Source organism: Delphinus delphis, chromosome 10, assembly GCF_949987515.2.
Source record: "Delphinus delphis chromosome 10, mDelDel1.2, whole genome shotgun sequence".
In the NCBI taxonomy this organism is placed as follows: Eukaryota; Metazoa; Chordata; class Mammalia; order Artiodactyla; family Delphinidae; genus Delphinus; species Delphinus delphis.
Genome location: NC_082692.2, coordinates 21,995,978 through 22,007,511, shown reverse-complemented (window position 1 = coordinate 22,007,511; position 11,534 = coordinate 21,995,978). Strand labels below are relative to the sequence as shown.

Here is an 11,534-nt window from a genome sequence, read left to right as displayed (position 1 = left end):
TTCTCAAACTTTAGCTTGTGTGTAAATTACATGAGGATCTTAATTTTTAAAAGCAGATTCTGATTCAGTGGTGGTGGCTTTACTTCCTGGATGCAGAGCCAGCACCTAGGAACTGCCTGGAGAAGGTAAAGACAGTACTTCAAGTTCCAAAGAGGGAAGCCTCCGCCTTCTCCTGCCAGAGCACGGGGTGCCAGAACACCAGCGGGTGGCCTGACCCGGAGGCACTGGGTGCTCTAAGCCTTCAGGGCTTGCAGGAGTGGGCGGAGGAGTGAGGGGGAGGGGGAGGGGGAGGGGAAGGTTGGAGAGAGGGAAGAAGAAAGGGGAGGGAGAGCGGGGTGGCAGGGAAGGGGCGGTTGCCCATGTGCTAATGCTGCTCTGCGATTGGAGGGCGCATCTTCAAACTGGTCCCTGCCAGGGGCTCAAAAGGAGCCGAGATCCCTGGGGACCTGAGGCTCGCCTACAACTCCTAGTTCCAGCCATGATCCCGCAGTTCTGGGCCTACTGTCTTTTCTCACTGTTCCTGGTCGGCTTCGCTCAGCCGACCCCGAAGCAGCAACAGATGAAGGTGAGTGTCCCGCAGGGAATTTAGTCAATTTAGTGATGACTAAATTGGCTGCCAAGGATGCAAGGAGTTCTCCCTTCTCCCCCTCTACGAAGGACGAGATCCATCTTCCCAGCCCTTCCAAACTGACATCTGCCACTGCCACTGCTGTCCTGGGAGGCAGAGGCTCTCCTAAACTCTCTTTACGTGGATCGTCTCCCCTGAGCCTGGTGGGTCACTGGGCCGAAAGTGGGCCAAGGACGCAGGCTGCTCTCGCTGCGTTCCTCTTTGCCACTCCCCCTGGTGGCCGCTTGATACCCCAGAGCCCGTCCCCTCCACTCTGGTCTGGAACCTCAGGCACTATTGTGGGTCCGGGAAAGAGGACATGACGTAGCAACTGGATTAGAGGGAAGCTGAACTGGTTGCTCTTGGGGAGGGTGAAACCTCGGGGCAGGTGGAAAAGAAGTTGGTGTTGAAATGTGCCCTAAGGAGTTTTAGGGTTGGGAGAGGGGTTTTTTTGTTTGTTTTTTCTTTTTCAGGGAATAATAAAACACAAAAGGCCCAGAGAGTTGCTGGCCAATTTTAATTTCAGGGGAGGTGATGTGGCATCCTGGAAACAAAGCTTGGATCACAGGGTGATATCCATGTGTGAAACAGACAGCTGGAAGCTGTTGAGCCCAGAGCTAAGGCAGCATGAAGACAAGGAAAATGGAGGCACACAAATGACAGCTCACAGGATGATTTCCACTTTTTTTAAAAAAATTGTACTAGAAAGAAAGGCAAATGCTAGAAACTCTTCAGCAGAGAGCTGAGGTAGCATGAACGCAAAAGAGAATGCAGGCACATAGATGACAACCCTTTCTTGGTGGCTTTCTTAGGCTAATACTCTCAAATATTTGGATTAGTGTCTGTGAACAGATGTGTATGGATGTATGGAACACAGGGAACGTGCCTGCCCTACGTCAGCCTCCTTCTCTCCAAGGATAGTGAAGGGGGAGCTATGCCTGGTATCCTAGTGACAGAACTAACAGGCTTAGAAAATGATAAAAGAGTTTTCTGCCCCACTCTCCCCACAGGAGCTGACCCACAAGCAATTCCTTCACTGCATGGGGCAGACATTTATGTACATAGAATTTTAGAGTAATTGAAACTCACTTAAATTACTCTAAAATTCTATGCCTTTTCTCCACATCTCCAGGAGTCCCTCTCCTCAGATAACAGCATTTTAGCTTTTTGCTCCAGGTCCTGTTCGCTCTTTCCCTTGGCATGCTTGTGCGTAGGAAGTCTCTTCCCTTTGCTTCCTGTTTCACATAGAGATAAGAAGAAAGGGGTGTCGAGGATGAATTCTGTAGGTACCAGTGAGCTCCCACCAACAAAACTCTGGAAAGTGCCTTCAGTGGGATCCAGAGGAGGAACAAGTTATTTGCTGGGCTCTGGGGGAAGGAAATTACAGTATAAGAATATATAGATGAGAAATTTATGTAAAACATATTTCTGTTATGAGAAACTCTACCAAAATCTGTTAAGAATATTTGAGAAGGGGTGGGATGACTGGAATGTGGTGTTAGGCTGTGGAGGAGAGTGCAGGTAAATTGTAGATCGGAGAATGGAGGGAAATTGTGTTCCTATTCCAGGAATGGGAAGAGGATTATAAAGTGCTTGTCCCACCGTTGAAAAAAAAAAGATTGTAAGTTAGAAGATATAAGTTCTACCTGTGGCATTAGTCATAACTAAAAATATCACTTTGAAAATTCTCTTCAGTTCTTAGAGTTTAAAAAAAGTCCACAGATATTGGGGATTATCGTTTGTCTTATCATTGCATCATTATGGTTATTTGTGTCACATTCCAGATGGATTGCTCTAAGGGGGTGACAGGCACCATCTGTGAGTATGGAGCCCTCACCCTCAATGGCGAGGAGTATATCCAGTTCAAGCAGTATGCGGGCAAGCACGTCCTCTTTGTCAGTGTGGCCACCTATTGAGGCTTGGCAGCTCAGTATCCTGGTAAGAATGCATGTTTCACCTCTCTTGGAACTAGCTTTGTCAGATGACCATATTCTAAGTCCAGAAGGTTTTGCTACTTTGTTATTAGGAGGAAGCAGGGGGATGCGGGGGGGATAGCTGATCATCATGTGACTCTATTCCCCTAAATCCTGCCACTGCTCTCTGCTCCTTAGAATGCCAGGAGAATTACCTCCAGATGTGAGAATGAAGATTCTCCCAAAGATTTAGTCAAAGACCACCAGGAACATATCTGTAGTTGAGTTTGTTGCTCGATGTTCTGAGGGAAGACATATACTGTAGACAACCATGGGGCTCTCAGTAAGACGATGTTAGAACGGACTTGAGGACTTGAGGATCTCGGCTTGTGTTAGGTGATTTGGGGGAAGCCAATGACTGGGTATCTTAATAAATCATATCTACAGAGTAGGAGGAATAAAGCAAGGGTAAAGAAACAGCAATCACTTAGATTGGTAAGAATAGGATGATGCTTGGTCATTTTTGTGATCTGGATAATGTTCATGTATTGTGTGGTTAAAATATGATTAAGGGGCTTCCCTGGTTGCGCAGTGGCTAAGAATCTGCCTGCTAATGCAGGGGACACGGGTTGGAGCCCTGGTCCGGGAAGATCCCACATGCTGTGGAGCATCTAAGCCCGTGTGCCACAACTACTGAGCCTGCGCTCTAGAGCCCATGAGCCACGACTATGGAGCCCACGTGCCTAGAGCCCGTGCTCTGCAACAAGAGAAACCACTACAATGAGAAGCCCGCACACCGCAACAAAGAGTAGCCTCCGCTCACCACAACTAGAGAAAGCCTGTGCGTAGCAACGAAAACCCAACGCAGCCAAAAAAGAAAAACAAAAACCCAAACATGATTATGGAGTGGTCCTTGTTTTTGCCTTGATTCATCATGGTCACTTGTACGATATTGATCTTCTGTGAAACTGTTTATGTTCAACAGGAGAACACCAAACCCTAGCTGTGACTCCCAGGCCAGAATCTAGCTTTCAGGGGCTGATTTTATCTTTCTCACTGGTGACTTCTGGTAACAGGAAAGACGATTGATCTTTGATATTTTGGAAAACGCCGTTGTGTTCTCCAGATGGCAGAGAAGAGGAAATGTAGTTTACTATCTACATAGTATTTAACTGGAGTGAGAGCTATTTGGGAAAATGCTTCATCTCTCCAAACTTGGCTCAACCTTTGGTGGCTGAGGTGGATTTTCCATTTTATTTGTGCACTCATGGGAAAGAGTTTGGAATTCCTGCTGATCCAGAAAAGGTTAAAGTTTTAGATGGATTATACTAGAGATAGATGCAGTTTTTGACATGCCAAGAACTTTATTTTCAGCTTTTTTTAAAAGTTCAAATAAATTCGAAAGATTAATTATACCAGTGCCACCAAAAAATGGATCAAAATAATACATGAATGAATTTTAAGAAATTTTTTTCACATATTGACATCAGTATCTAGTCAACTGATCAAAAATACAAAGTCCTATCAATTTGTCTTAATGGCACTCCAATAATAAGAAATCCAACAATTTTCTCCTTTTTAAACACCACTTAAATTTAGGCATATTGCAATCTCACTTCTAAGATATATGGTTCACCAAATTTTTAAAAATTAATTAATTTATTTTGGCTGCGCCAGGTCTTAGTTGCAGCACACGGAATCTTCATTGCAGCATTCGGACCCTTAGTTGCAGCAGGTGGGCTCCTTAGTTGTGGCATGCTTGCGGGATCTATTTCCCCGACCAGGGATCGAACGCGGGGCCCCCTGCAATGGAAGCACAGCGTCTTATCCACTGGACTACCAGGGAAGTCCCAGTTCACCAAATTTTGATATTTGAAAATTAACATTCAGCGGTGCTACAGTTTGAATATTCGTGTCCCCCTACAATTCATATATTGAAACTAATGCCCAGTGTGATGGCAATAGGAAGTGGGGCTTTTGGGAGGTGCTTAGGTCATGAGGGTAAAACCGTCACGAATGGGCTTAATGCTCTTACAAAAGATACCCTACAGGGCTCCCCAGTTCCTTCCACCATGTGAGGACACAGGAAGAAGTTGGCAGTCTGCACCCTGGAGGAGGGTCTTGTTCAGAACCCTACCGTACTGGCACCGTGATCTTGGACTTCCAAGTTCCAGAACTGTGAGAAATAAATTTCTCATTTATTTATTTACAAGCCACCCAGTCTGATATTTTGTCTTAGCAGCCTGAATGGACTAAGACAGTGGGGCTGCTTGATTCAGGCAAAAATTATATTAAAATACCCCCTCCACCAAAGCACAACAAAAACCAAATGATTCACATTTACCAAAAGAAGCTAAAGACCTTTTCAATTTAATGTTGAAATTGTGCATAAAAAGATACTCTCAAATTACAGATTTTGAAAAGATCAAGACACTTAAAAGAATTTGGGAGTCACATTGTGTTTATTATTTTTATGTACAATCAACTCTAGGGAAAACCTGAAAAGCTAAATACTACTTTTTAAATTTTTATAAAAATCTCAGGATCTAATTATAAGAGGCTAAACAACAGTTTAGTATCATTTAGCAAGTGGGGATTTTCCTCCCTTCAAAAAGTTAAGCTTGAAAAATATGGTAAGCTTAAAAAGTTGTGAGGTGTAAACAGAAGTTCCATGGAATGTAAATCTGCTTTTATATCTGTTTTAGTTTAAACTTATTGAATAGGTAATACAGTCACAGGATTCAAAATTTAAAAGGTACAAAAGGGCTTTACAGTGAAATCTTCCACAGTCCCTTCCCTTTGGGCAACGAGTGTTATCAGTTTGTGGTGTACATTTCCATAAATCTTTTTTTTTAATATTTATTTTATTATTTATTTATTTATTTGGTTGTGCCAGGCCTTAGTTGCAGCAGGCAGCCTCCTTAGTTGAGACACGTGGGCTCCTTAGTTGCAGCATGTGAACTCTTAGTTGCAGCAGGCATGTGGGATCTAGTTCCCTGACCAGGGATCAAATCTGAGCCCCCCTACATTGGGAGCTCTGAGTCTTAACCACTGCACCACCAGGGAAGTCCCTGCATAAATCTTTAATGCATATGCAAGAAATCAGTTTCTCTGTCTCCTCTCTTTCTCTCTCTCTTTCTCACACACACACACACAAATGATTCTGCACAGTGCATTTTAACATAATAAAATATCTTTGACATTATTCCGTGTCACCACATGATGAGTTTCCTCATTCATTTTAAGATATAGTTTTCCAGGGAATTACCTGGTGGTCCAGTGGTTAGGACTTTGTGCTTCCATTGCAGGGGGCACAGGTTCCATCCCTGGATGGGGAATTAAGATCCCACATTCCATGTGATGCAGCCAAAAAACGAACAAGACCAAAAAAAGAAAAAAAAAAAAGGATATAGTTTTCCATTGTATTGCTGTGCTATAATTTACTAAACTAGTTCATGAGAATTATAAAGAGCATCTCATTCAAATTTTACTCCAAATGAACCAAAGTTTGCTGGGTATTTCCGCAACAGGAAGGAAATATTCTTTTTTTTTTTTTTTGCGGCACGCGGGCATCTCACTGTTGTGGCCTCTCCCGTTGCGGAGCACAGGCTCCGGATGTGCAGGCTCAGCAGCCATGGCTCACGGGCCCACCCGCTCCGCGGCATGTGGGATCTTCCCGGACCAGGGCACGAACCCGTGTCCCCTGCATCAGCAGGCAGACTCTCAACCACTGCGCCACCAGGGAAGCTCAAGAAAGAAATATTCTTGATGGTTAAAGATAAAAGGGATAGTAACTGAATAAATATATAAAGAGAAGAAAACACTTCCTTTTAAGAAGAGGTCCTTGGGGGAGATGCCAGCAGACAGAGCTGAGTCTGAATAGGACTGGCTGGTGCTGGTCATGGAATCAGTAAATCTGAACTGAAAATGGCTAAAGTTGGAAATAATGGTACAAGTCCAGACAGAGAGTTGGAAAGCTTCCTGGCAGTGGTAAAGAGCAGTTTGGAGTTTGTAGCCTAGAATCCCAGTGAGTGTTCCAGGGAAATGACATCAGTTATGTCACTGGAACTGACAAAAAGGTAGAGAATGCTTTGGAGCTAAGCTTAGCATCTCACTGATTCCCTCAACAACTCCCAGGTTAGAGCACCAAAGAGTGCTCCTGGGAAGGTGACTGGAGTGTCAGGTTGTGTCATCATGGGGCATAGTGAGAGGAAGGGGGTAGCATGTCCATTTTGTTTGCCTTTCCTTAAAACATTTTTGATCAATCAATCAATCCATCAACTAAGGAAGGCAATGGCATTTAAATCTGACTTCTCTTCAGAATCAAGCAGAACCCCTCCTCCCCCCAACACGCACACACAGAGTACTAACCAATCTGTGCTTTTAAAGGAGGGCTCCTATTGGATGATGAAGAGCCATTTATGGGAGCTATCACACAAGAAAAATGGCAGCTATCGGGATGCGCTTCTGGATACCTATGTTCTAGCTTTTTGCTCTGTTTCCTCAATGTCTGTAATCTTGAACCTTCCCCTTCATAGTCCTCAGCTTACTCATGTGATAAGTGGATAAATCAGTAGTCTTTTACTGCTCAAGGTAGGGCTGCTGGCCGGGCTATCCATGCAGTTCACTCTCTACTTACAGAACTGAATGCACTACAGGAGGAGCTGAAGCCTTTTGGTGTAGTTGTGTTGGGCTTTCCCTGCAACCAATTTGGAAAACAAGAACCAGCAAAAACCTCAGAGATCCTTCTGGGGCTCAAGTAAGTGCCTGCTTGGGACCCTGCAAGACCCTGTCAGGATTTTCCTTCCACATTCTACCTAGAGGCTTCTTATTCTGGAGACTTCTGGGGTGACTGACAGATTAATGGGTTCAAGAACATCATTATGATGCTTTTAATTCAGTCTTGCCCTACTGGCAGTGCTCAATAATTCTCTCTACCTTTCAGTACTTTAATGGTAAGACTACGGGAAATCTAATGGAAAAGCAGCACAGGAAAAAGGAGAAGACACAGGAAATAGAAATGAATCAAGAATCCTAACCTTCCAATTTTCTTTTTTTAAAATTTTTATTGGAGCATAGTTGATTTAAAATGTTGTGTTAGTTGCTGCTGTACAGCAAAGTGAATCAGTTACACATATACATATATCCACTCTTTTTAGATTCTTTTCCTATATAGGTCATTACAGAGTACTGAGTAGAGTTCCCTGTGCTATACAGTAGCTCCTTATTACTTATCTATTTTATATATAGTAGTGTGTATATGTCAATCCCAATCCCCCTATTTATCCCCCCCCCCAGTTACCATGAGATTGCTTTCTACATCTACATTTTAGTGTCCCCTGAATTGGCAGGCGGATTCTTAACCACTGCGCCACCAGGGAAACCCCGCAGTTTTTTTGGTTTTTTTTTTTTAAATCTTTACAGTGGCTATCATGGTGATCATCATCATCATTACTGGCACTACTATTGCTGCAAATTTTTTCCTCGAACCAGAGGTTGCCACAATTTATCATTTAAATTAGATAGACTTGAGCTAATTGAATCTAAGACTAGTGTTGTTGCATAAATCTACTACCCCAACAAACCACCTAGTAGGCATCTAAAATCACTAAGGCTCCGCTAATCACAAAACCTTTGAGGAGAGCCCCTGGACAGGACAGGGATGTTCTAAAGTTCAGAGAACCAGTACTCAGACCTTCTCTAATCATCCTACTCCCAGTTTGTTAAGCAGCCCATCCCTGGAAGTAAGGCCCCAATACTGTCTCCCCCATGACAGTTATTGCATAGATGTAGTATCTTCCCTGTAGACTGCATGGACGCTGGTGGTTGTTGGACTTTGAGAGTGCCCGTGTTAGTTCTGGAAGCTGGATTCCCCAAATCTGATAAAGAGTAGCCAAAGTCCCTCCCATAGCCAGCACACTGAATCTTGCTCTGTGGTCTCGTGAATACTCTTTGACTTGGCTTCGGGTCTCAGAAAACAGAAGCTGTGACTAGCAGTCAGGTACACATAATTTACTGAGAGAGTGGTCTCAGAAGAGGGAATCAGTGAAGCAGAATAGGGCAGGGTAAAGAGAGAAGTAAGGATGCAATTTCTGATGGAATTTAGCTTCAGGTAAATTGCACTATAATTATTTCCATCTTGAAGGAAGAGAGATGGCCTTTTGTAACTCATGTCTGTCAATCTTTAGCTATGGGCTCACCCTCGAGCCCCAGAGGCATAACTGATGTGAGACAGCTCCCTTTGGCTGAAGGAAATTCTCTGAAGAATATAGCAGCTGAAGGTAATACTCTGAAAAAGGGGCAGCTATGGGCCATTAGGAGCCAACACTCAGAGCAGGTAGGGATGGATGGACAATCCTTCAAGCACATCTGAATCAGGCCATGGAGACCATCTACTACCCTGCATGAACAACTCATTATTCGGAGCAATCCCCAGTAGAGGCCCTCACTCAGTCAACATTTTCTCTTTCTTGCCTTCTATCTCTAGGGAATTGATTCTCAAAGCATGGTCCCCTGACCAGCAGCCAACAGCATCCCTTGAGAACTTGTTAGAAATGCAGTTTTTTAGATCACTTTCAGACTTACTGAATCATAAATGAGGGTTGGGGAGGGTGGGGATGCCAGGGTGTGGGTGGGAACAGCAATCTGTGGTTTAAAAAGCCTTCCAGGTGATACTAGTACAGGCTAAAATTTGAAGACCACTGCTCTAGGGAATGGAGAAGCAGCAGAAGGTATTGAAATTTTGACAAAGGATGAATGAGGAAAATCTCTCTAGTATTCCATGTGGCTACCATGTCTTCTGCATGACCACGGCTACAGTGCCTCCCCCGCTCAGCCATTAGGTGTTCCTAGGACCCCAGGGCTGACATGGACAATTCAGCCCCTTGGTTTTCTGTTTCCTCAGTCTCTGACCCTTGTGGTTTCCACCTGGGTCCAAACTCAAGGTGTATTATCTGACAGACTTCCTTTTTGACCAAACTTTAGTCAGGCTTCTCTGAGCCCTCTTCCCTACTAGTCCTCTACCTTGGCCTGTCTTTAGCAAAAATCCTGTTCTTTATGTTTCCCTGTGGAATCACTCCAAGATATTAGAAGTGATTAAGGTGCACAAGAGTGTGTTTGATACTCTCATTGAGTAAAAAGTGGGTTAATGCTATATGCATGCACTTGTCCTTGGAAGGAAACACAAAAATGAGTATGTGCGTCTGTAAGGCTGTAACTCTCCCTCTCTGGGAGGTGGAGATGAGGTGGGAGACTGGGAAGCAGGGAGCGGGGGCATGGTGGTGAGGGGTAAGGAGGGTCTGTTTGATACTTTTTCAGGTTTGGGACTTGCCAAAATGTTACATATACAACATAAAATCTTTTTACAAAAAGAAAAGTCTATCCTTTTGGACTACAAGTCTTGACCAAAGATCTGAAAAATGAGGGGAATATGGGGAAAGTTTTTTCTTTTTAACTGAACCTTAATTTATTATGTATGGTAAAGACAAAGTTCTTCCCTGAACACGTCTCTGCCAAATTATCAACTCCCAAAAAAGCGACTGGAAGGGCTCTCTCCCCTTTATGGAAAGGTCTGTAGAAAAATGATTGGCAGGGGTGAGATTTGAATCTCTGTATCCCAAGAGACTAGCGCCCTCCCCCAACGCTTTGGATCGCTTAGGCAATTTACCTCTATGTACATGGAAAAAAAAAGCAAATTACTTTACAGCTATTTCTAATGCTCAGAAGACATATAAGGAAAGTAAATTCAGTGTGAACTTTGTGTATATTACCTTCTCCACTCCCTTTCAAAAGACACTCGTCGGGAACTTCACGTCCTTCAAGCAGGCAAAATTAGAGTTAAAATTGTATGCTTAGACTATTCCTAGATTCCCACGCACCAAATATCAGGTGCTCCATCCTCCCTGATTCTCTGCGCTGTAATGAATCTTCCCAGCTACCGAGAAAGAGCAAAATTCGGTTTCGGGTGGTCGCCCCTCTGTCCGTCCAACCCGGACCCAGCACCCCCGAGTTTCGCCTCTGGTGCGGTCTCTCATGAGAACGAGGAGGTAGACAGAATAAATCCATTAGAGTCTAGAAAAATCAACCATTGAGAAAACGTTTGAAAATCACCATGGCTGACCTGGCTTTGGAACTGTGACGACCCTGAGATGAGTCTCAGATTTGCCGGCTGAGTTTAGGCGTCGGCGGAGAGAAGTTATATTTCTTGTCCGCAACTTGAAAGCAGACGAACTCCCCTCCCCACTCACTGCCCCCGCATCCCTAACCACCTGGACTTCGAGCCCCGACCTTTTAATAAAGACCCTGTTGTAAAAGACTATGGAAAGAAACATCTGTGCGATAGACCCACAGTTTTTCTGACGATGTTTTTATGGCCTGAATTCCCAAAGTTCAGGGCTGGGATGCGTGATGCGCGTCTTCGTACCCACCCGGGTCCTGCGGGTTCTGACCCTGCGAACGCAGTCTGGACTGGTCCTCGGGTCTCCCCTCTCCCGTCCCGGCCTCCCTGCCCGCATCACCTCAGCGATCCCAGTTCCCGCCTGTCCTGGGGCGGGGCGGGAACTGGGACTCATCCCGACTCCCACGGCCCTTCCCCCACCCACGCGGGGCCTTCTGGGGGCGCGCAGCCGCGAAGTGGTCCAGAGCCCTCCAGCTTTGCTCTCTGCTCGTCCCCGAGGGGATGCGACTGGGAGCTGCGGGGAAGGTGGGTCACCGTGGGGTGCAGGGACCGAGTTAGAGGGGAGAAGGCGTTACCTCTTCTACGAACTGATTTTCAGAAGTACCTGAGTGTGAAAACCTAGTCCGAGAGGAACAGAGGAGGACAAAAATTGGGGGGAACTGAAGTAAACAGCCTTTTTCCTGGTTGGATTTTTTCAGATGCTCACCAAATTTCCTGAGGCGGAAGCTGCAGAGGTTCCTGGCTCCCTGTCCGCACTCCCACCTCCACACCCCTCCTGAGAGGCTCCAGGTGGAAGGTTGTTACAACAGATCTTGACCGTGCTCTTGAGAATGACAGC

General features: G+C 45.0%; 1 protein-coding gene across 1 annotated transcript; it reads left to right on the top strand.

Moving 5' to 3' along the window:
- Positions 1–478: 478 nt before the first annotated feature.
- Positions 479–7,283, top strand: LOC132432752 (glutathione peroxidase 6-like). The gene is made up of 3 exons (XM_060023503.1): positions 479–565; positions 2,392–2,545; positions 7,162–7,283. Exons 1-3 carry the CDS (start codon positions 479–481, stop codon positions 7,281–7,283), a joined length of 363 nt encoding a protein of 120 aa, XP_059879486.1.
- The last annotated feature ends 4,251 nt before the right edge of the window (positions 7,284–11,534 follow it).